Source organism: Bombyx mori, chromosome 12 (genome assembly GCF_030269925.1).
Source record: "Bombyx mori chromosome 12, ASM3026992v2".
NCBI lineage: Eukaryota > Metazoa > Arthropoda > Insecta > Lepidoptera > Bombycidae > Bombyx > Bombyx mori.
Genome location: NC_085118.1, coordinates 5,376,043 through 5,403,266, shown reverse-complemented (window position 1 = coordinate 5,403,266; position 27,224 = coordinate 5,376,043). Strand labels below are relative to the sequence as shown.

The 27,224-nt window shown below is 34.9% G+C and overlaps 1 protein-coding gene across 2 annotated transcripts in view; it reads right to left on the bottom strand.

Annotated features, from left to right (window-relative positions):
- LOC101738491 (cadherin-86C) overlaps positions 1 to 27,224 on the bottom strand; it is a 138,032-nt gene that overhangs the window by 74,133 nt on the left and 36,675 nt on the right. For both annotated transcript variants that reach the window (XM_038014421.2, XM_004929403.5), the window contains exon 2: positions 9,583 to 9,676. In XM_038014421.2, the coding sequence (XP_037870349.1) occupies positions 9,583 to 9,623 (41 nt within the window). In that variant the 5' untranslated portion in view covers positions 9,624 to 9,676. The remainder of the gene's footprint in view (positions 1 to 9,582; positions 9,677 to 27,224) is intronic.

Below are 27,224 nucleotides of genomic sequence, written 5' to 3'. Positions count from 1 at the left end.
AAAGTTAAATAAATAAAAAACTTCGTGACAGAAAAGTTTGAGTGCATTGAAAACAATTTCCGTTTTAGTGTCCTCTAAGTTAATCCAAGATATAATACCAACGTACAAAACTTATTATAATTCCATGGGCGTTTTAGTTTGCAGGACGTGCCCCGTTGTCGAACCGTTCTCTGACAGCTGCACTGTCGTAGACATTTCAAATGCTCCACAGCATACTGTTATGAACAATCAATATTCGCAGTGAGCCCTTTAACCAATAATTGAATTTGACATGTAATAGTTTTATTATGTATATACTCTGTGGTGTTTTGAATTAAAATAACTAAGCATTTTTCTTTTATAATACGCATACATAATAGATTAAATTTTTCAATTGCCAAGCCCCAAATTGGACATTTCATTCAAACCTCTATTGTTTTGTAATAACAGCTCTCCTGGTGTTAAACTTAAACGCATTATTATTTTGTAACAGAAATGTGCAACACGAATTCCATTACAAATAATAAATTTTCTTATATTCAATTTATGCTTCCATATATTAAGTATCAGCGGTTACCAGAAATGTTATGATAAACGCTCAATTTGCACTTTAGAAAACTGGTGATCAAGTTAAAAAGAAGGGTTTGTTATTTGTTAGAGTTTTCACTGTGACAGGATTGCCTACCAATTATAAAATGCAGAATAGATTGAATATTTTACAATTTTTTTGGATTGATTATATTATTAGTATAAATCTTATTATGTGCGTTGATATAATCGAAGCTGGATCGTTTTCTTATAAGTACATCTAACTAAATGGATTTAGGCGAAACTCAAACTTATTTATCTATATATTAATACGTGAAGCAAAAACTTTGTACCCCTTTTTACGAAAATTGCGCGGACGGAGGAGTATGAAATTTCCCACACTTATAGAGAATATAGTGAAGGAGTGCAGAATGCTATTATTTTTTTTGCGTTAAATGATGCGTTAACAATACATTAAATCAACAAAAAAACATTACACACACACACATAGGTATACTCTATGTTTATTATCAAACTTTTGTTGCTTAAAGTCTGTGGTCAAATTGAGAATAGGTTAATATTGATTATTTTTCTATAGTGTATTCTTGACGAAGTCTGTGATTATAGAAGTATAGTAGTCTTTGACAATAGAACCATAATAATGTTCAAACTTATAATTACAATTAATTGTAGTCGAATTTCAACTACTGCGGAACCACCAGTTAAAACAAATACTTGATTATGTTATATGTTTTGGCGTAACCATATACTAGTAATGATGTTAAGAAGTATGTATTCACATTTTTGGACGTGTGAAACATTATAGATATTTATTTGGATTCATGAACATTTGACATTAAAACAACTTGACGGATACCCAGCAAATGTATCTAATGTACATAATAACGCAATAAATATAGCCTTAATATTCATGAGGTTAACCTACAAAAACTTATCAATATTGAACGTAATGATGTATTCATAACGTTGTTGAAACGTGTTCGAAGCCATTAACCTTTCAGTTCTTTAGGAACAAGAGCTATATATAGAGACGCTAGCAAAGTACATACCTATAGATATAGATAGTATTTTATAACTTATTCACGAGAATCCTTAACATAAATATTTATTAAGATACGAAAGTAAATCGGGAACTCAAATGTACTTCAAAATTAATATAAATTTCTAAGTACGTTTGATAAAACACCCGCTCTTTAGTTCCCTTGTTAAATTGTGGTATCCAATGATATCATAACGTGAATGCCACTAGCCACATTGAGAGACGATATCTCAACTTTACATGGAACATAGTCTTACGGACTACATATTATGCCTGCGACCAGTAAAATATTGATTAAAAAATTCTGCGCGCGCTATTATTTATTAATTTATAACTTTATGTACTTGACAGTATAAAGGCGGACTTAATGCCATAGGCATTCTCTAACAGTCTACCTTAGGGGAGTGCAGAGATGAATCTTGGTAGGTGTAGTGTGATAGTGATATTACTTAATCATAAGTATTTATATTTAACATATATAATATTTATAGATACAATATCTATATACATATAAAAATATATATAAATATTACTTGTACTGCTTACTTTTATATGTCAACGAGCGACCAATAAAATAATTTTTGGTGAGCATAAATAACAAATAAAAAGCTGTTACAGATGACTACCAACGTACGGTGCCAAACTAAAATTGCCCATAATTTTGTATATCGCAAAAAAGCGTCGCCAATTCGAATTTTATAATCGTTAAAACGCTTTAGAAAAACAGCAGTAGCGTGCTATTTTAAAAATCTGCGTAATTTCAAACCATTAGACAAACGCCATAAAATCTTGACAAGCATGTTGAAATTGAACGTATGTTGTGTAACACAGGTTTATTATGAGAAAAAGCGAGCGAAAGGGAACGATGCGCCGAAGCATTGTATGATCACAGTTTAATAATGTGTAGGGTTCAGTTTTAGCATACAATATTAAATAGAGCTACGGCAAAAGAGAAAGCATGCTCATTGTTCGATTGATTAATTTCTATAATGTGAGCCATTGATTGCGGCTTGGATTATATCACCAATCGGCTCGATTAATATTAACGACTAAGAATATTTGGTTACAGCTAAACATAGCAGGATTGAAAAATTAAATTATAACATGTCGTCGTGGCCTAAAGGATAAGACGTCCGGTGCATACGTGTTGAGCGATGCACCGGCGTTCGAATCTCTGGCGGGTACCAATTTTTCTAATGAAATACGCATTCAACAAATTTTTACGATTGACTTCAACGGTGAAGGAATAACATTGTGTAATAAAAATCAAACCCGCAAAATTATAATTTGCGTAATTACTGGTGGTAGGACCTCTTGTGAGTCCACACGGGTAGGTACCACCACCCTGCCTATTTCTGCCATGAAGCAGTAATGCGTTTCGGTTTTAAGGGTGGGGCAGCCGCTGTAACTATACTGAGACCATAGAACTTATATCTCAAGGTGGGTGGCGCATTTATGTTGTAGATGTCTATGGGCTCCAGTAACTACTTAAGACCAGGTGGGCTGTGAGCTCGTCCACCCATCTAAGCAATAAAAGAAATGTAGTTTTTAGGATGATCTGCAGGAAAAATTAGTTTATTTTATGCTATAATATGTGTTACGTACAATTTTCAAGCAATAGGTATAGCATAGAAAATCGCAAAGTTCAACTTAAAGGACATCGGAACACGAGATAAGATTCGCAGCATATCAATAGAATCCAACCGTTATCTGACCGAGGCAGCCCTAACGAGCGCAACCAGTTTACACGGAAGGACTTTTTAGGCAGCCCATGGCGAGCTTTATGCGGCAAATCGATGTGACAAGCGAGCCTTTGCATGCGTTCCGCTTCGCCTTCAGATACCGTGGTCAATTAGGCCTGTCACGACCATGACTGCACATGGAAAATGTTGGGATTACGCAAAAACTGTAATTGATCACAAGATCAAAAGAGGTCTCAGCAAAACATCACTCAATATTACTAAATTTAATTAAGCTGCTGGATAATTCTACATATATGTATAGTAGTATTTAAATTAATAAAGATTGAAACTTACTGAAATATTTCTGATTTTTTAAATTCACGATACACTCCGAATTATAACAATGAAAATTAAAAGTAAATACCAAATGAGTCCTCGCGCATATTTTGGCTTATTTATTATAAATCTTGAAACGGAGAACATATTTTTGGTTAGCCACAGATAGCATTTATTATGCACTAGCTGACCCGGCAGACTTCGTAGTGCCTCAATAGATAAATAAAAGACCTAAACTTTTGTATAAAATAAACTTAAAACAAACAAAAGGGATCCGTCTGACGGGGGACACATCAAAGGAAAAACAAAATTGTTATTTTTATTTAATTCCGAGCATTTTCATATTTATCTACCTTTTAAACCTTCTCTGGACTTCCACAAATAATTCAAGACCAAAATTAGCTAAATCGGTCCAGCCGTTCTCGAGTTTTAGCGAGACTAACGAAGAGCAATTCATTTTTATATAATATATAGAATATTCTTTAAGGAAAACAAAACAAACAGAAACTGCAAACTGTGAAATTCCGACTTTTAATTCATTTTGGTTATGCAAACGTTACGTCCGAAACAGTCTCAACAAAAACATAAACCTTGTGCGAACCAAAACTTCTAAATAAATTGTTTGTGAATTTTCTACAATGAAGCAGATTTGCGTTTTTGCTTTTATTTATATCGCTGTCTGAAATCGAATCCATTATAAGCGTTGCTAAAACATTTAATTAAACTTTTAAAGACATGATTTACGTAAGCCTACAATTAGGTTTTTGTAATTAATATAAGGTCCATTTTTGTTCTTAAACTTTTTTCCTTCTTAAACGTGCGTAAAAATAGCTTTGAATGTCTCAAAGGTTCCGTGGAGGATGTCAGCGATTATGCTACATTATACTGAGCGGGTGAACTCTGTGATCCCTAGCGCATTGGCGATGTATAACAATTTGATTTCCCATGATTCTTGAAATCGATCAATTGGTAGAAAATTTATTTTTTAAATAAAACCATAAGTTGAATGAGAAAGTTTCGTATGTAACAAAATACCTCTCGTATGCTAAAAGTAATGTGACAATATGGCAGTGCTAGAAAAATGGTAGAAAAATATTCATACCAGCATCATTGTCTGCGAAGAAAACAAGAGAATAAGAAAAACAAATCATTTTCTTTTAGTATATAATATTAGTAACACTTCAAAACGATAGTCAAAGGTAAATTGTCATGGTATAAAATAAAATCTTTTTTATACACCATCAATACACACTTTGTATTGCGAAACAACCCTATTGCAGCTATGTAATAAGTTTTTAGAATAAAAGAAGTGACTTCTTTACTGGTTTGGGTTCAGAAGCGGTTAAGCACATCGGGGATTTGAGATTGTGAAGAAGAGAATAGACAAAAGAAAGAATGTGGGTCTCTTGATGTCGGTGATCTGAAGTGGTCATACGTCCGGATGTAGTACGAGTTTATCCAAAGATGATTAATTGCATCTAAGAAAAAAATAATCGTAATCAAATAGAGCGCAAGTAGAAGAAAAGGGTAACAAAAAATATTGTGATGAAAACGAGGTAAAAAGACAATTAACTCTGTGCCAAATGCTTTAGATAAGACCGCAAGAATGGAAATAGAACGGTAATGGGACAGACAGGAATAATCGATCATTGGAGACCGTCTTCAGCTTTGGTTGAAAAGAATTATTAGTATTAGTATATTTTTTTTAATATCCCACTCACTAATCAATGTGAAGGAAAAATTACTATACAGATATAATGCCTGAGAAGAATTTCTAAGGGCTTAGGATTTGGTATCAATATCAAAGGAGTTTGGTCAATTGGTAGGTTGGCGGTTTAATAAATGCGCATTGAATTCAACAATGTTCGCCGTTAGTATATTTTCTTCGTCACCCTTACCTAAGATCAAAGAAATTAGCATATTGTTGTAGTATCAAGATTTTTAACAGAATGTAAAAAAAACGTCTAAGTAATTGTTAAAACTATTACCCGTTGCCATTTTTGCTCTATATAGGCAGACGTGCCTGACGGCCAAAGGCAATACGTGTAATATACAAACTACGTTAGGAATCATCCTTGAAGTTCCAATAGCAATAATTATTTATTTCTGAGACTGTTCAAAGAACGATTCAAAAACCCACGTTAGGCTCTTCCATATATTCTCGTCAATAACTTTGACAGTATTTATGATCTATTAATCTCTTTTAGAATTTCATCTCAACGCTTTTAAAGGCAACTCCGCTTAATTTCGATCCGAACGCTCTACTCAGACGTAAATTTATTAGCTAATTTTGTTCAACGTTAATTGCCGTGCCCTCAGGTAGTATTTTTATTTCTATTTGCCTTTTTAATAGTCTATCAGAAATAGCAACCCGTTGCAGTCTCGGTAATTACATAGTGGACGTTAAGAATAGATATTAATTTGTTTCTGAACACTTTATGTAGCTCATTCCTCTTGAATTAAGTATACATTCTTATATTGAACAACCTTTTAGATGATCAAGGATGCAACGTGATTCAGTACGTTCTGAAATGAGAGCGATAGAAACCCAAAATGGGATCTTTCGAAATTGGAAAGCTATTCCTTTCGTAGCATTTAACATCTTAAACTTGAATCCGTATTTCGATTCCAAAAGGAGTAAAATACAATATTTATGTATTGAGTTCTGAAAACGTATCACGAATTAGCAAAACCAAGACAAATTCTAATGTTTATCTTTTTGCAGACCATTCTTAAGTTACATCGTCGATCTTGCATATCAATATGAAATTGTAGCTTTCAATAACATTTAAATCAATTACCGCAAAGTCATTCTTGTGCAAGTAGTAATTTGAATATGATTAAAATCAACAAACTAAGTAATAAATTACATCACTATCGAACCGTTACTGACATTTTATGACGAGGTATTGAAAAGGCTACATATTTTAAGCTTCTTATGATAAACAGGCAGTAAACTAGCTTGTTTAACGTTAATCCGTGTCATAAATGTAATAATCGGGTTAGATTCTTACGAAACATGATGGTAAATTGTTTTTAAAACGCCCACATATTAATGCAAACGTTTTGCTTTGGATGTTTTACTTTTACTTGTTTCGTCGTTGCCAGCCGTGACCTGGGTATGTATTCTAATTCTTTCTATATTGTATTTAATATAGATTACATTTTTTGAGGTTTTCATAGTCAAAATAGATTTTAAATTTCGTCGAAATTTGATTATTAATGTCGCACCAATTTTGTTTAGCTTAAATACCTGAATATAGCCTATCTGATGATGACTCTTTACCTATTGTTATTCCCATCAGCGATGGCAAGCTTACAGCTTATATTTTAAAAGGCTTTGTGTATCAAATCAAAAGAATACTTCACATTAAAATCTCTTCATTTATATTCATTAAAAATAATATACAAAATAGGTACGACAGTGAAGGCCAACGGTATTCAGGTAAATTTTGTGTTAATTAAAATAATTAACTGCCTTTTGCGTCAGGCTGCTGATGCGATAAATATTAGGATCTTTGTAATTGCCATAGACGTTTATTCATTGTAAGCACAAGAACATTAAAAACAAAGAATTATAAAAAAAACAATATTCAAATTAAATAAATAATAGACTAGTCTATATTTGTAAAAGAGAAGTAGTATCATTAAAAAGTATAAAATATTTATAAATCACAATACATTTGTTCGACTAAATGAAATTTCAAAATATTAATCAACACATGCATACTTCAGGTGACGTGGATACAATTTTTAAAACATTATTGTTGTTACTTAAGTACATGTACTCCACATTATGTCTAGATAATAAGGATTCTAGAGAAACTAAAAATAAGGTACTTAATAAATGTATAAATCGTTTCCCCTGAGTGTCGGGTCATCCACTTTACCGCTAAACCACAACAGAGCGCACAAAAACATAGCTATTATCACTTGTCTAAAACCACACAACACGAGTTGGAAGCTAAACGTAATTACTAACAGTACAATTGAAATTTTTGCGGCCGATTCCTTTTTCGAGTTGCGAGCTCAAACGAGACGCTCTGAGAAAGCTATTTGCTAACGAAATGTTTCGCGTTTCATTCCGATTCACGAAGCACAGCCAGTTGAAATTACTAGTTATAATTCAATAGTCGGCGAGTTGCTGGGCTCGTTCGAAGGCGTTCGAAACAATTTAGAAGATTAAAAGTACATTTTCAAGGGATTTAATATAACAAGTTTACGTGCTTCAGCTGCTCGTAATGAAGTTTATGCAGCGAATTAATTTAGTTGTTTCACGCTTGTTATTTAAATTATGAGAAACACACAGTTTTACATTATTTTTTTTATATCTTAATATAATCACAAAAGTTATTGAGTAATCACGTTCGAAGTTAAGTTCTTAATCTCATAAGCGTAAACAAAATTATGTTATCAATTTAGTAATCAGCGCTTTGTATGTATGTAACAATGTATAGATACTAGATAATTTATAATAAAGTATCTATTGTCGTTGCTTAATAAGGAGCAGCGTTAATAAGAGCAATAAAAATATGTCTTTATAAACAAGACAGCATAAATCTATTATCTATTCTCTCGTGATTTTAATCCTAAATTATGACGCTATTATGGTTTAAGATCTGATACACAATATCATCATCATCATCATCATTCTTTCCTATTACCCTCTGCTGGGGTGTAGCGCTCGAATCAAATCCTTCCATTTACATCGGTCTTGGACAATCTGTTCTAGCTTCTCCTACGTCATGCCCAAGACACCTAGCTTCCGCTCCACCGAGCGACGCCAAGTTGTTCTGGGGCGGCCTCTCTTCCTTTTGCCAGACACTTTCCAGGTCAGTGCTCTTTTTAATAGGTGGGTGTCGGGCTTTCTTAATATGTGACCAATCCAATGCCACTTCCGCGTAAGAATCTCCTTCTCCATCTGGTACACGGTAAACGTAAAAAAAACACGTGTGGCACTCGGGGACTGCCGCGGTAAAGCTATTGCATGGAATTTTTCATAATTTAATATTAAAACAATAATAAAATAAGACCAAGCTATATTTATAAACATTAAGTGTCCCCTTCACACTCATAAGCTAGATCGCGCGAGAGAGAGAGATGGGCAGACTTTTCATGATGCGCATGTAGTGTGACGTCACGCCACGCGCTTATTCACAAACACTACACAAGCGCAACGTGTGAATGTGTTGAACGCGAGCTACATAGTAGGCGTAGTGGGGGTGTTAGGTTATTTTCGTAACGGAATTTCTTGATTCAGTCGCCGCGCTCAAAGCCCGCGATAAAATCTATGCAATAGCTTAAAAATCTTTGAATTTAATAGCATCGAAACGTATTACGTGCTGCCCAAAATTTTTCTTCACGTGAGTTACAGTCGTAATTCAGTGCGATCGAGTCGTACGCACCGCAGATCCGACAAGCTGTAAACATTTCTCAGGCATGCAAATGTCACAGCGCACGTGTAGTGTGTTTCGGATCGAGAAACGAGTAATTTGTTGTTTATTTATCGCCTTAGTACCTCGTGTGTCTCTTGAAGGGCGGTAGAGTTAAATCGTGAAATTATACACGCGCCCACGTCCGCGTGATTTGACAATGCGTGAATAATAAATGGATTGTATTAATGCAGGGCTAGCAGGCCGACAATTTCTCTTCGTAAATAATATATAGCTTATACTTAAATAATTCAGTTAACAAGTTCGTTATATTTATCATTGTTCTCTTGATTATACATTATGGGCATCAGTTGGGATCTGACGGAAACAGGTTTAGAAATATATTTTTTATGCACTGTTAAAATGCACAGAATACAATACACAGAGTACAGCTTTTAGACATTTTCATCATGAGAAAATTGCAGAAGAGTTAATTCCATAATTTTTTCGGAAGGAACTGTTTCACCACGGTCTCTTAAGCTAAATTTAGAAGTCACAACGTACATATAAATAATTATGATTATTCTTGTGAAAAGACACATAAAATAAATTTGTCAGCACTCACCTGTTGATTTGAGTAAGTCCGGGCCAAAGCGTGATTCCCATCTTTGTTTACTCCTCATCCTTTAGTAGCAAGGTAACCGCTGTATAATGTTTACCTGTAACAATGAAACACTCTGTAGTTCACATTCTAAACAAATGTAAACAGAATTTCAATTAAGAATAATTAGCGCAGGCGAAATTTCTCCAAGAGACTTCCCGTTTTTGAGATAGGGTTGACAGTTGTTTGATTAATGTTGTTCAATTATTGTTTGGCTTTGCATACTACAAAGCTTATAATTTACACCATCTTTTATAATAAAAAAAAACATAGCTTTTAATTAGAAAATTAAGCCTTAATTTTTTGTATAGATTCGAGATCATAAAAAGTAAGTGGCACGATATAAATCAGTTCACCAACCCTAGCCAATCTACCTTTTTCAATTATGTATGTCGAATTTGTGAGACAGGATGTGGAATTTAAATAAATGTAATTAAAAAGTGGAAGTTTCGTTTATATTATTTGCAATAACTTTTATTGTTTTATATTGACCAACCCTAGTATCGACTTCAGTTCGTCTTCAATTAGCACATAGGCCGGGATGTAGAACAGAGCTCCTCATTAGGAGAGCGCAGTGTGGCAAGAGGTAGATGTCAGATAACGCATTACGCATGCGCGGTCCATTGTTTTCGCGCCAGATGCTAAGATAATGCGGCGAAAGCTAAACACCGCTGAGAGCTTTTAGCTGCGTTTTATGGCTTGAGTCTTACGAATGAGGGATTGATGCCTGGACTTCATAATTTGGAATGGAATTTCTTCACTATTGAATAGTTTCAAATATAAACAACAAAAATATGATATTATTTTATTTATCGTTTCGAAGCTTTCGAACTTATTTCGAAGCGTCTAATCCTATTTAAAAACACTTGGCGCCAAAATGAGCAAACATGCTGAATTTAAATAATTTAAATGAGAGACATATACATGTAATCATTTTTCAATTTAAAAATAATTCGACCGTAAGCACATAATTTTTTTTTACAAATTCATTTTATGTATAGCATTTTCTATTTCATTTTACTATTGCCATTTTAAAAGAAAATAAATTGACTCTTCATTTTTTATATTCACTAAACTAAAGTTCGTCAATAACCATTAAAGAAACAAAAAAAAAGAAAATTTGTTATCAGAAAAAAAAAAGGAGAAATCACGAATTTTTTGCTTGAAAATAGGCAAATTGGCGTACTTTTTCAAATACGCTTTTGGTGTTTTACGATTTTATTTATAAAATATTCTGATCTATTCTTTTTGATCATAACATTATATTATATTGTTAATATTAACTCGGGGCATTTGTATTACAGGTTCTTGACATAGGTAGCTTGATAACAATCAAGTGTGTCTTCTCCTAGGATTTGTTTATTGTTCGATAGTATCAGTCTCAAAGTTTATGGATCTTTAACATTATGGTATTTTTGCATTTAAAATGAGAATTTTCAGTTGCATTATTCATGTTTTTTCACACGACTGAACAAAAAAAGAGTGGAAGGTTTTGGGTTCATATTTGTATCTAATATAATGTATGAGCTTCTTTATTTCTTTATTCCATAAGAACTTTTAATTACTTGAACAGATTTATCGTGCCGTTTGAATACTTAAATCAGCCTGAGTGAATTTTTCGTTTTTTTATTGGCAGGGCAATCGTTTTTTTTCGTTTTTTTTAATTAACAGACGGGCATATAGCCTGTCTTGTATTTATTTCTTGCCGAAATCTACAGACAACGTGAATTTAACCCCCTATTTTGGGACATTAAGTTGAAATTTGGATGAACACATTACTGACTGCTTCAAGAATTAGTCGGTGGTTTCATTTCTAATATATATATATATATATATATATATATCTAGCAGCGATACAAATTGGTAGGATTAGTTCAACAGTACACGTGCCGCTTCGTATATTGTTTCGTTGTTTTTTTTTAAAAAGCACTTTATGCAGCCGAGCATACGGCCCACCTAATGACGAATCGGTGCCACCTAATTGTGCACGGTGCAATAGCCCAATTGTCTTAATTCCAGGGGCTATGCTGTGCCCTTATCAGCATAATAATTACGGTAGATATTTTTACGTGTTTTTTTTGTTTTTATTACACTTCATGTAAAATTTACATTTTCGGTCTTAACGCCTATGGCATTCTCTACCAGTCAACCAAAGGTAGTGCAGAGTAATTACTGGTCGGTGCAATGAAATTTATATTAAGTTACAAATACATACACACACACATACATACATATAATAGTTTATACAGCATTAAAAGGAATAAATTAATAAATTTTAAAATTTTAAAGTGCCTGACGGCATTAAATCTCACTTAACCACCAACCTAAATAAAGGGTATACGGACCGTTGTTTTCCGAGTGAACTTTTAAATTAGCATATACAATTTTATGCTAATAGTTAGCATAATGTTTCTTATTGTGAGGTGGCAAGCAAGCGCACGTGCCGCGTTAGCCGGGTGCATGCAACTGTTGTTATCAAAGAATAACGATAATTTGTAGACTCGTATTTCCGAGTGGTAATGTTACATTGTAACAAATTTATCAGTAGCATAGTTTAAGTAAAAGGGTTCTCTAAATAGTTGGGCATTATTATAGCTATTTTTTCTATTGCATAATGTAACAAAAGAAGATATGGTTTTACGTTTTCCGATTAGATAATTGCATTTTTTTCGTGTATGTAGATAAATATCTGAAGTAATTTGTCCGATTTAGTAAAAATAGTAGTGGTAATTAGTAAAACAAATGTTTGAACATATATATAATTATTAATGTTATAAATATCGAAAATGTACATGTGTAAACAACAATTTGTGTCATTGATTTTAGATTCAAATAGAATTTTTTTTTTTTTAAATGATAATAAAATTTTAGTTCATTTTCATTCAAAAATATTTTTAACATTTTAAGCATGCTTTATTTTTTTAGGTTCATATACTGTAAAATTATTTCGATCAAATAGAGTTATTTAATACAATGAATACAAACAACTAAACTTTAGTTTTAAGTTAGATGAAACGTCTATTTGTTTTGTTGGTCTATGGTTATCAGCTGTGGTCGCATACCTACCTAAGTCTAGTTTAAAACTAGAAACAGGTACTAATATAGAAAGGGTAATTGGGGAGTGACCGAACCGAGAATTCGGAGTATTTTAATAGTTAATGATACGATAAGTGCTTGCAATAACTATTTTAATGATTAATGTAAGGGTTGTTTTGAGAAGTGATAATTAGTATTGGGCTATTTAAGGGTTCTCTATTTGTTTATGTGTTTACTTTTGTTTAGATAAGAATAATTTTTCTTAAGTACCTACTTTGAGAAAATGTGTTTTTTAATGTAGAGTTTCGTAAATTACGAAGTCAAATAAATGACTTCATTTTGACAATTTGGCAAACGAGCCGTCTACCTCACTGCACACCTGCCGGGCTATTGCTCAGAATCCACTGAAGTTACACAGTGTATTAAAATTATGTGTATTCAATATTTAAACTTAGTAAATGTGGGTGACTCACATGTATTTATTTATATTATAATATTTTATTATAATTACACTACACAACAACACTACATACTTTATTTTATATCAAAACATTCATTTATCACACAATCATACAAAACATTATTTACACTAAACAAAATTTAATTCACACGCAAAGTCAGGCGATAACTGCAGTATAGCGGCGGCGATATATTATTTCGCTAGTACATCGGTCGCATTTTTACCGATCCACCGCCACCAGTCGAAATCTGACTTGCGAGCGCGCATCCCGTATTATCTTTTCTGTTCTACGCCTTTTATAATTTTTGCTTTTTGTTTCGTGTACCTGCTTGTGTTGCTTGGACTATCTATTTCTTGTGTACTTTCTCCTTCTTTCTATATATTGTGTTCGTCTTAAATAAAAACTTTCTTTGTCTCCATTTGTGTTTGGAAAGACATTATATTACAACCCCAAGACGACTAAACTGGTGACCCCGGAGAACACATTCAAGAGATGTCCAGTTCGAGTGAAAGTGATACAGTTAAATCGCAAGTTAACACGCGGCCACGGCGACACGTAAAAATGGCGTCTCCAGTCGCAGCGACAGACTTAACAACTTTTTCGTCGCCACCCTCACATTTACGTATCCCACCTTTTTGGCCTGAAAAACCGGCTATATGGTTCGCTCAAATTGAAGCACAGTTTGCAGTAATGCGTATTACCGATGATGCGTCCAAATTTTACCACATCCTGAGTACCTTAGACAGGCAGTATGCAGCCGAAGTTGAAGACATTCTTACCGGCCCACCTGACTACAATCGACTTAAAGATGAGCTCATCAAGAGACTGTCAGTGTCGCAGGAGAATAAGGTGAAGCAGTTGCTCATGCACGAACAGCTCGGAAGCCGCAAGCCTTCACAATTCCTACGGCATCTGCAACATCTCGCTGGTCCCGGAATACCCGAGGACTTTGTCAAAACAATTTGGACAAGCCGTCTACCCACTGGATTGCAGCCAATCATCGCTTCGCAGCCATCGTTGTCTCTCGACGCACTGGCGGAACTTGCCGACCGGGTCAATGAGATCGCGACCCCGGTACCGCAGGTAGCAAGCGCTACCACGTCTACACATATCGACGAGTTGACACGACAGGTAGCAGAGTTGACAAAACAAGTAAGTGCACTGACCGCGCAAGTCAACCATCGCCCAAGCAGAGCACAACGGCGACCGAAGCAGCGCAGCAGATCTTCATCTCGCCGCCGGTCACAGTCGAAATCTGACTTGCGAGCGCGCATCCCGTATTATCTTTTCTGTTCTACGCCTTTTATAATTTTTGCTTTTTGTTTCGTGTACCTGCTTGTGTTGCTTGGACTATCTATTTCTTGTTACTTTCTCCTTCTTTCTATATATTGTGTTCGTCTTAAATAAAAACTTTATTGTCTCCATTTGTGTTTGGAAAGACATTATAATACAACCCAAGACGACTAAACTGGTGACCCCGACGTGATGAGGCAGTGCAGGTGCGTGCCGTAGGACCAGGAAGCGCGGTGAGTCGGCTGCGATGGTCCTGTTGAGGCTGCGATGCTGGCTTGCTGTGGGACGACTGTCGATGACTTGCTTTTATCTGCGAGAATGCGGGGATTGTGGTAGCCGAAGTTCTTGATGCGCTGATGATGAATCAGAAGGTTGCGTGTTCACATCACGTCGCAGGTCACCAGTTTAGTCGTCTTGGGTTGTATTATAATGTCTTTCCAAACACAAATGGAGACAATAAAGTTTTTATTTAAGACGAACACAAGGTAAGGTAAGTCTGTGTCTGTGCCTGTCTAAGGTACTCAGGATGTGGTAAAATTTGAACGTTTTCACCGGCAGCTGAAAGCTGCGATAACTTGCCACGCAGACGCAAACTGGACTGAGACCTTGCCACTCGTCCTTCTCGGTATTAGGACTGCTTTCAAGGAAGACCTCCAAACGTCATCGGCAGAGCTGGTGTATGGTGAGCCTCTTCGCCTACCCGGCGAATTCTTCGGCCATAGTGTCACTCACCACACTACCGACGTTACCGACTTCTTAGCTCGTATGAGGTCCTTTGCAGAGAAGATACGCCCAGTCCCTCCTCAACACCATTCGACACAAAAAACATTCGTTTTTAAAGACCTCGCCACTTGTAGTCATGTATTCCTCCGAGAAGACTTGTTACGTGGCTCACTTCAACCTACATATACAGGGCCGCATGAAGTGCTTAAAAGAGGCGATAAATATTTTTCTATTCTTGTCAAAAACAAAGCTGTGACGGTAAGTATAGATCGCCTTAAGCCGGCATATATACTGTGCAATGACACCGGCACGACCTCAAACCACACATCTCCACCAAATACACCACCCACTGTACCAGATACACCACCCACTCCACCACACCAACACCTCCCAGTAAGAACAACACGATCAGGGAGGAGAGTACACTTTCCTGATTACTATCGCCCGTAGGCACGGTCTCCGGAGGGGAGTGATGTGGGTGACTCACATGTATTTATTTATATTATAATATTTTATTATAATTACACTACACAACAACACTACATACTTTATTTTATATCAAAACATTCATTTATCACACAATCATACAAAACATTATTTACACTAAACAAAATTTAATTCACACGCAAAGTCAGGCGATAACTGCAGTATAGCGGCGGCGATATATTATTTCGCTAGTACATCGGTCGCATTTTTACCGATCCACCGCCACCAGTCGAAATCTGACTTGCGAGCGCGCATCCCGTATTATCTTTTCTGTTCTACGCCTTTTATAATTTTTGCTTTTTGTTTCGTGTACCTGCTTGTGTTGCTTGGACTATCTATTTCTTGTGTACTTTCTCCTTCTTTCTATATATTGTGTTCGTCTTAAATAAAAACTTTCTTTGTCTCCATTTGTGTTTGGAAAGACATTATATTACAACCCCAAGACGACTAAAGTAAATAATCATCCTAACTCAACAAGTCACTTAAGCGGTAATTTCATTAATTGTTTAAACCACCTACTCGAAGAATTAATACATACAGCGAAATTATGTAGAATTTAGACTGAAGCATTTGTGAAATGAATCACGACTTAATTCACATTACCAATTTCAACAGATTCGAATTGACATGATTTTCTAAATACTAGTGGTCCCGCAGTAGTCGAAATTCGACTATAATTTATTGGAATTGTAAGTTTGTACACTATTATGATTGTATTTTATACTTATATAATCACAAATTTCGCCAAGACTACACTATAAAAAATATTAACAAACAATATTTAATCTATTATTCTCAATTTGAACTCAACAGACGCCAAGAACAACAGTTTGACAATAAATAGTATTATGCATGCGTGTGTGCGTCAAATACATGGTATGTAGTGTGCGTAATGTTTTCTTTATTGATTTAATGTATATTTTATGAATTATTTAAAAAAAATATTAGCATTGTGCACTTCTTCTCTGTATTCTCTATAAGTGTGGAAAATTTTATACTCCTCCGTCCGCGCAATTTTCGTAAAAAGGGATACAAAGTTTTTGCTTCACGTATTAATATATAGATGTCTAATTTTACGTTATTGTTTCCTTTACTAAATTGTTGTGGGTTTGAGTACCTACAAAAATAAATTCCTATAATAGATAGTCTATTAGTATAGATATGTAATGTTTTTTTAAAACTGTTTGGTGTTTGTATCTTTTTACTACTTAAGCGCGAAGGTGCTTCAAAACTTAATTATCACCGAAATTTGGTTTCCGTCCGCTTTTTTATTAAAATAAATAAAACAGTTACTAAGAATTGCGGATAAACACACACCAGCTTAATATAACGTTAATTAATAGGGCAAATTTTAAACTGCCATATTGAGTGTTGGACAATTTACCTGAGTGAGCTTAGAAGTCTTCCTTAGATCGTAGCTAAACATTTTAACGGACGCTGTGGAATAAGTTAAATGCTGATGTGTATCTAAGATGGCTGATAGACTTTTTATTGCTTAGATGGTACGAGCTTTCTTCCCACCTTGTGTTAAGTGGTTACCGGAGCCCATAGACAACTACAACGTAAATGCCGCTACTCCCCTTGAGACCACAGTTCTAGGGGTCTCAGTTGTAACAGTTCAACGACTGCCCGGCCTTTCAAGCCGAAACGCATTACTGCTTCACGGCAGAAATAGGCAGGGTGGTGGTACCCTACCCATGCGGACTCACAAGAGGTCCTACCACCAGTAATTACGTTATTATAATTTTGCGGGTTTTAATTTTTATTACACTATGTTATTCCTTCACCGTGGAAGTCAATCGAGAGATTTGTCGAGCACGTATTTCATTAGAAGCTTGGTACCCCGCCTGCGGGATTCGAACACCGGTTATATCGCTAGATACGAATGCACCGGACGTCTTATCCTTTAGGCCACGACGACTTCAAAAAACATAGTGAAAAACGATTACGTTATAGTATCAATGACATCAAGAAAGTCAGTTTTGTTGTTAGTTGCGAAACCGAATAATGGTTGCGCTATCTAAACAGAAATAAGTCAAGCATTAGCGGTAAATTAAGTTGGGCGTCCACTGGAATCAAACTGTATCGCACTATAAATAATACTAGTGGTCCCGCAGTAGTCGAAATTCGACTATATATGTAAGTTTGTACACTATTATGATTGTATTTTATACTTCTATAATCACAAATTTCGCCAAGGCTACACTAGTTTTTTTTTTAAATAAAGACAAACAATATTTAATCTATTCTCAATTTGACCACAGACGTCAAGAACAAAAGTTTGACAATAAATAGTATGCATGCGTGTGTGCGTCAAATACATGGTATGCAGTGTGTATAATGTTTTCGTTATTGATTTAATGCATCTTTTATGCATTATTTAAAAAAAATATTAGCATTGTGCACTTCTTCTCCATATTCTCTATAAGTGTGGAAAATTTCATACTCCTCCGTCCCCGCAATTTTCGTAAAAAGGGATACAAAGTTTTTGCTTCACGTATTAATATATAATATATAGCTTTTATTTTTTTATACTTAGCTAATTAATAGCTAATGCTGTTTAAAAAAATAGTTTTACGGATTTCCACATATAGTACTTACTTATAAATGCTTACAAACATTCACTTAACAGTAAAACCATTTCTTTTACATGAAAGTGGTACCAATAATGTGGTCTCGTGTCAAATAAACATATGCGCTAGCGTCATTTATACATATTTACGGTACATGGTATAGTATTATACTCTTAGATATAACTAAAACTGAACGGGTTTTCAGTTATTAGCGGAAGCCATAGGACACCATCCAACCGGTGGCAACATTGGCACCACTATAAGAAATGACTGCTTAGTCTATGACCAAACCACACACGCATTCAAGGCAGATAGAGTGACACAATGACAGATATAGAACTTTGATGTCATTTTTCTGCTTTAAAGTCGATACGATTTAGAATTATAAAACCAATCCTGTGTAATTACTTAACTCAGTGATAACTGTGTTGTATCAATATAGAGTCAAAAGGACTTGCAGTATCTCTATTATCTCAAAACGTTCAGTGAATCCCTAAAAACCTGAGACATGCGATAGAATTCTCGTTGATATGGAATGATATAACGTAGTTATAGTTTGTATACTTTAAAGTAGCTACTTTAACATAAAAACAGGCGAACAACAATTTCACATATTAAGTAGATGTAGATATCTAAGTATATCGTTGCTTTAAGTGGGCCACATACTTATTTAGACGAAAGTCTATTGTTGCAACACGAGGCGTAAACCAAGAATGTAATTAACTGACTGATTCGTCGAAGCTGTGTCAAATCGATTTGAAAGATTTCATTTTAGCGTGTGAAGTGTGTTGGCGATTCAGGGATACAAATTTTCATTAACAAAGCGAGAGTAACAGTTCTTGATTCAGTGCCTATGTTGTCTTCTAGTTTTGCAAAAGACATAAATATCTTAGAAACATAAACATCTTTTTCATTTTTTGAAGTTATATTGAAGTTATACATCTTTAGGCGCGTTATGAAAAATTGATGAGAGTGAAATTTTACGATGCGCGCGCACTGTGACACAAAATTTACAGAATGAAGTTGCCCACTAAATCGCTTATTACAATACGACCGACGTAACTTGGCGAGTCTGAATATAGCCGCAGGTGAACTTTCCGAACCGTACCGAGAATTACCGAATTTATACGATATCAAGAAAAGGGATGTCCAATATGCGTGTTTGAGAATGTTGTTTAATCGTTTTTTTTTCAAATTGATTAAAATTTAAATAAAAAAAATAAAAAAATAGTATAACGCACCCTTTTTTGTTATTTCTTTGATATGGAGATCGCTTGTGAATAAATGTTATGAAAATTAGTAAAATAACACGTTTTTATTCCTTAAAATTTAGATGAGCTTACGGCCGGGTCATATAGACAACAAGAATGTAAATGCCGCCGCCCGCCTTGAGATATGAGTTCTAAGTCTCAATTTAATAGGATGACGACTGTCCCATCCTTCAAACCGAAACGCATTTTTGCTTCATCACAGAAGCTGGTAGAGTGGCGATGCCTGCGCGAGCAAGTTCACAAGACGCCCCAGCTTTTGCGGTTCCTTCACCGTGGTAGTCATTCGTGAACATTCGTTAAAGATGTATTACGTTAAAAAAAAACGTACCTGCCTGCGGGATTCGAACTCTGGCACAGACGCATCGGCCGATACAAATGCACCGGGCCTCTTATCATTTAGGCCACGACGACTTGAATATGAATTACTAACTCGTTCCATAATACCTATAATGGCAAACGAATGAACTGAATGAACTAAAAGGCCAATAACCGTTTAAGACAACCGCGTTAGTAACTTTAAATCATTTCATCGATCAAAGAGCTACAATTTGAAAGTCCATTGTCGCCGACTTCGTATTTAAACCCGCTCTCTAATCTTGTTACGTCAAGTCAAAATTTTCTGACTGCTTCATCGTAAACTTACTCTCTTTAGATACGAGCAGGATATTTGACTTGCTGTATGTGATCCAGTTCTAAAAGAATGAACATTGACACTCCTCGTTCTAATGTTCACGTACAGATTGCGCGATCTCACTCACGTTTGTGTTAAGCACTTATTTAACTATTTAGTTAAAACTTAAGATAAGATTTCTTTGTTTCTGTACGTACCGTTATGTTTACTTTCGTTTGGGCGCGAGCAAAGCAAATACACAATTCACGGAACAATAAACAGAATTATGAGCCCACGTCGGATTGCGTTTAAATTTCTCCTTGATTGTAGTTTACTAAGCTACGATCAATGGGTTTATCAATCAGGATAAATTCTGTAGGCTCTTTTGATATTATACCTAGTACCTATAAACTATAAAGATTCAATTTTATTCCGGAGTATTTTTATGATAATATTTTTTTCGATATTTAAAAGATTATTTTTTTGTTATAATATTTACATAAAGTATGTGCATTCTTTTTATTCCGGAGTATTTTTATGTTAATATTTTTTCCAATATTTAAAAGGTTTTTTTTTGTTATAATGTTTATCTAAAGTGCATTCTTACTGTCCAACTTCCAATGTGTTTCTAATATACGGACTCCGCGTCTACACTTCCAATTAATATAACAAAACTTTCCTTGACTCTGGTCCGATTGAGAAATGGATTTGAGTCATACGCATCATTAAATCTTGTTTGTTCGTCGGTTTACACAGGTCGTAATTTAAAAAAAATGCTTTTCGATTTACTATCGCGTATATTCTTTTCCGTCTGGTGCAGTGGTAAGTGACATGGTCACTACACAAGGGGGTCGCGGGTTCGAATCCCGCCAAGGGAAGATATTTGCATGATAAATATAAAAATGTCTTTTCCACGGTTATGGATGTATATTAAATATATTTATATGTATAATAAAAATATTACATTTATTTCCGTTATCTGGTACCTGTAACACAAGTTCTTTACGAACTTACCACGGGACCAGTTAAGGTGGCGTGATTGCTAGTAAATATTTATTTATTTATTTTATTATTTCAGATGTTTCGAATTCTTTATAGTTTTCGTGCTCTCACGAACGATCGTTATCCGTTATCCATTGACATTAGAATATTATGCATTACAATGACAGGCAAGACACGAGAAGTTTTAACTCATGTGTGTTTTTTCCAATATTTAGCGATATTCTAGTGTCAGCGGAACGTGATCACTATTTTTTTTGTGTATCATTGTTTGTGATGTATTTGTAACCAATGCATGTGCTTGTTCGATTATCGTATAGTCGATTTTAGCACTACGACATTGTACCATTAACAAGTAACAGGCGTCGTATGATTAGTTTCAATAAATTCATGTTGAAAATTGGGCTTAGTGCCAACTCACAGCAGATTGTGTCCGGGTATCACAACGAATTAAAAAAATATATATATTTATTTATGAAACTTTAAGGTACTACTATTTTAATATTGATAGATTATAAGCAAAGTAACCTAAAGTATGTATTTCGTTAAGAAACATTGTTCCAAATATTTTTGGAGTTTTCGTCAAATCACTACATCGTCACAAGTCGCTTTCTCTGTCCCTATATCCCTATGTATGCTTAAATCTTTAAAACTACGCAACGGATTTTGATGCAGTTTTTTTTAATAGATAGAGTGATTGAAGAGGAAGGTTCATATGTATAATAACATCCATTAAATAGTGAAGAAATCAATAATAAATTACAGTTTCCGAAGCGAAGCGAGGGGGATCGCTAGTAAATACATAAAAAAGTGAATCTGACCAAAGCTGCCTATCATTCACACATTGCTCACAGAAAGGCGCTTAAGGCATGAAATAAAAAACACAAAAAGTGTTTCGTAAAATCTTCTACAATAAAAATCTATCGAAACGCGTTAGGAACTTGATATTTTCATCCAATAGAATTGGTTTTCGTAAACATATTATCGTATATTTAACGTTATTGTGTGAATTTGAGGTTTTATTTGAAAACATGTTTAGTCCGAGATTTAAAATTGTGGGAAGCATTTAGTGGCAGACGTTTCGAGCCAGTTATTATGTAATACACTGTAATCACAGGTTGCATAATTATCGTAAAGTGTACTATTTCTTTCAGACATTTAGTTTGCGGAGTAATTTGTTATGACCAAGTTTTTCATTGAAATTCGAACCTATAGTAGAGTTATTTTGTCGCTGCAGTTTGGGTCATAAAAAGTCGGAGCGGTGAAGCGAATATTTCGCTCTCTTTTCCACTCACGAGCCTTATGTTATGGACGGGCATAGTGATGCGCATTATTATTATATTTATTTATATATTATTATAATTTATTGTTGAATTTCAACATCCTTGGAATTTAAATACAATACTTACTATCGATTAGATTTAAAGCTGCAGAAACAGTTTTTGTTATCTATCGCGCTTGTACTAACAGCTTTTTCGGACTAACGTATAGTTCAATCCAATATTCGGTAGCTGGAGTTTCACTTTTTTTTTATTGCTTAGATGGGTGGACGAGCTCAAAGCCCACCTGGTTGTTAAGTTGTTACTGGAGCCCATAGACATCTACAACGTAAATGCGCCACCCACCTTGAGATTTAAGTTCTAAGGTCTCAATATAGCTACAACAGCTGTCCCATCCTTCAAATCGAAACGCATTACTGCTCCACGGTAGAAATAGGCAGGGCGGTGGTACCTACCCGTGCGGACTCACAACAGGTCCTACCACCAGCTAGTATATTGTTTATGGATAACCAAAAACAAAATCCTACCTTCGAACCATTGCTTATGGAACACATTTAACTGTTTCCTACACAAATATTCAGACCAATTAAAAAAATATAACATTCAAATAAACAACATTAACATATCCGTAACTTATTTATCTTTTTATCGAATTATTATGACCTCAATAGATGTGAGATGATATGAAGCCTTGAAGTGTAAGATGATATACCTGCCTAAGTGTTATAAGATTCACGGTTGATGATAAAAAACTCCGCAAAAACTTTAGGAGTATGGGCAACTAATTTAAAACGAATTAAAAAAGCAAGTAATCGTTGAAGCAAATAAGAATCTGCTATGGCCTCGGTTAAGAAATCCAATCACGAGGAGACGCAACCATCATGCTGATGAATCATTGAAAATCACCAACAATATTCTACTCATATCTTTTATAGTACTATATGTAAATACTATCTCTATTTATCATTTTTGACATTTGACACACACATATTACCGAAGCCTATATTATATTTATACTAAATTAGCTATACCCGTTCGCTTCGCTGGGCATTTAAAATTAACATTATTATTTCTCACCTCCACAAAAATTTTCATCATTAGCGATAGGCAGCGGCTTGGCTCTGCCCCTGACATTGCTAAAGTCCATGGGCGACGGTAACCACTCACCATCAGGTGGGCCGTATGCTCGTCTGCCTACAAGGGCAATAAAAAAAAATGCCCCCGCAACTGGTGTTGGGAGTCTAACACTCATATACATATTAGCCTATCCATTAAGTACATGTATTTTCTACATGGATACCAAGTTTCAAGTCAATCCGATGCATGGTTCAGTAGTTATAACGGAACATGCGTAAAAACCACTGTAGATTTATATATTAGTATTATTACTGAAATGACTGAACGAACTCATGGTTCTTTTGGTTTCCAGTGGTTTCCGGAACCCATAAGTGTAAACGCAGCTACCTTAATACGTGAAGTCGAAGTCTGAATTAAATATAACGGCTGGCTTCGAACCGGAACGCATAATCGCTATGCGGTAAAAATCAGCTTACATCCTAATACAACAATAATACAAAAATGAAAACAATCTGCACCTGCCAAGATTGATTAGATATCTTTCTAGAAACATCTTATTATTAAGACCCGAGCACTTAATCTTAAAGCGACCGAATAATCTATACTAATATTATAAAGAGGAAAGATTTGTTTGTTTGTTCGTATTGAATAGGCTCCGAAACTAATGAACCGATTTGAAAAAATATTTCACTGTTTGGAAGCTACACTATTCCGGAGTGACATAGATTATAATCTTTTTTGAAAAAAATTAAGGATCCTTACTAAAATTCCAACAATATAATGCAAGATGTAAAAAAAATTCCTAAAATATTATTTACATCGCGTGCTCTGCGAAAACTATTGATGATAGAATAAAATAATGTACTATGACTTTGTAGAACACATTATTATTTACAAAAAGTGTCGGGACAGCATATATGATTTATAAAAAATATATAATAATATACAAAGAAACAATCATTTATATGAATAATAATAATAATAACCATCATCACGTAGACTATATATTAGACACTGTACAACCATCATACTAAGATTATACACAAATAATAAAAATCTTACGTTACGGACATTTTTCCCGGTTAGGGTACCCCTCCGCATCGTCCCATAAGGAACTTCGTTCTAAAAAATAAAACATCGTCGTTGAATTTTTTGTTAAAGACCCGAGCGGAGCCGGAGCGGGCCGCTAGTCAATTAATAAAGGCAAAAACTCAGGAATGCTATACGATGAACTCGGACGGATTCCAGACGGCCTTGGCGAGTCGCAAAAAGAAAAGAGTAAGTACATAATTGAGTTCGGTATTTACGTTCGGCATCGCAGCCGGCTCGTGAAGGTAATCCGCTTTCCGTGGCAATGTGTCTTTACGTGTAAAACGTGTGTTCGAATGGCCATTAACCGTTTTAATTGATTATTTAATGTCAATTCATGTTTCGTGTGTGCGTGTGTTTATTGTATGATACCAGATCCTGTAGACCGAATGGTAAACAGTCGACTTCGCCCAAAACACGTCATTCGGATCCTCCCGATCCATTAACGGTGCTTTTAGGTACCACAAGTACCGGTCACCGTCCTCGTCGAACCCGTAGCTTGCGACGAAGGGCTCGACGAGCGAATTAACCCATAGACACAGCTCACTGACTTTCTCGCCGGATTTCTCAGTTGGTCGCGTTTACGATCCGGTGGTAGATTCTGTGAAGCACTGCTCTTACTAGGGCCAGTGTTAGCAACACTCCGATTTGAGCCCCGTGAGCTCACCTATACTTTAGGGTGAAGCTGAAATAGTCCCTCAAGGCTATCAGCATAGGTAGGAAAAAAAAGTATGTGTCATGAAGTAAAGACCGATACCTATGCCATCCACCGTATTGAAGCTTGAAGTTTCAAGTTTATTGACATCATATTGAAATAGCGTAGAATGGCACCATACCTTCGTATTGTCCACGTTTATATCCTGTCTATTTCTGCCGCGAAGACACCTGATTCTAGTCTGAAGAGCACATCGGTTATGCAATACGATTGGAATTTCGACCTCAGATATTAGGTAAATTTTTTTGGGCTCCAGTTATCACACATCAGGTGGTTTGCGAGCTCATTCACCTATTATACCCATTAAAAAGTCGATATTAAGTGATTTCGTTAGAACTCGCATATTTTTTTGTTAGTGTACATTCAAATAATAAGAGCTCTTTTTATGATGTCAGAATGCACAGTGACTTTCATTTTGGTAGTGTTACCACATCAATATTCGTTGTTTTCGTACACGCTTCATTCAGTATTGTGTAATGATGCCAACATTCAGCTTAATGCGATTCTTAATATTTATGCGGACTTGAATGATTATTGGGATATAATTAGGAATGTTATTATACAAATGCAATTAATATTCGACTTAATTTTTCAAGGTGGGTTGCATTTACGTGACGAGGCATAACCGAACCGTCAGCTTATTTGCCCCGTTGTTACAATACAACTAACCCTTCGACCTCACCTTTATATAGACAACATTTTGTAAATTGCGGTGTCTACATAATAATATTTGGTCTATATAACAATATTTGGTGTCTATATAATATTGTGGTGTCTATATTCGATGCATAGTTGCTACAATCGGCCGGTCAAGTCTTTTATCCATCTACAGCCGTAAATAAAAGATACTGATAAAACAAAAGCAATAAATGGAAATCGGATAAAATAGATACGTAAAGTAGATATGTTTTAGCTAGAATAAAATTGTCAATCAAGCCAGCTTGTACGTGACAAATTTGGCTGTCATTATTGAAATTATAATAGAAAAAGCAGTTTGAAACTTGTTACGTACATAAATGAAATGAATAATAACGTTCCTATTTACACAAGTCTATTCAGAGAGCGAAATTCTCTACTGCAATACGTAATAGCAATAAAAATGGTCCTTTTAAGGGAAAGCAAGTTAATTTCGAATGCAATTCTTAAGGTTGTTATGATATTTCATAGCGATGCGGTAGCCGGAGAGATGTCATGTGAATATGTTTTTTTTTTTTTAACAAAATCCTTTTTTAATATGTTTGTTCGTCAGGATTGCTTTATCAACAATTGCATTTTAAAAAAAACATTAATTTTTTTATTACCTACCGGTCTAGATCTATATAAAAACTTGCATCGTTTTTTATTTTAAACTAGCTGACCCGGCAAATTTCGTAGTGCCTCAATCGATAAATAAAAGAACTAAACTTTGTATAAAATAAACTTAAATTTAAAGAAAAGGAATCCGTTCGACGGGGGACACATCAAGGGAAAAACAAAATTGTTATTTTTATTTCATTCTGAGCATTTTCATATTTGTCTAACTTTTAAACCTTCTCTGGATCTCTACAAATAATTTAAGACCAAAATTAGCCAAATCGGTCCAGCCGTTCTCAAGTTTTAGCGAGACTAACGAACAGTAATTCATTTTTATATATGTATATAGATAGATTATTGAATTATCTAAAGATCTTTTTTATTTAAATAGTTTATTTTAGTTTACATGCCTCTTAAGATTTGTTTGTTTTATCGAATCGTGCTTGTGTTGTACGATATAAAGATCAAGTTTGTTATTTGCCGAAAAATCGTACTAAGTAAATTTATTTCTAAAGTGAACATTTTAAATGTATTTTTTACTGTTCATATATAAGTCGTTATGGCCTAAAGGATAAGAAGACGTCCGGTGTATTCGTGTTGAAGCGATGCACCGGTGTTCGAATCTCTGGTGGGTACCAATTTTTCTAATGAAATATGTACTCAACAAATGTTCACGATTGACTTCCACGGTGAAGGAATA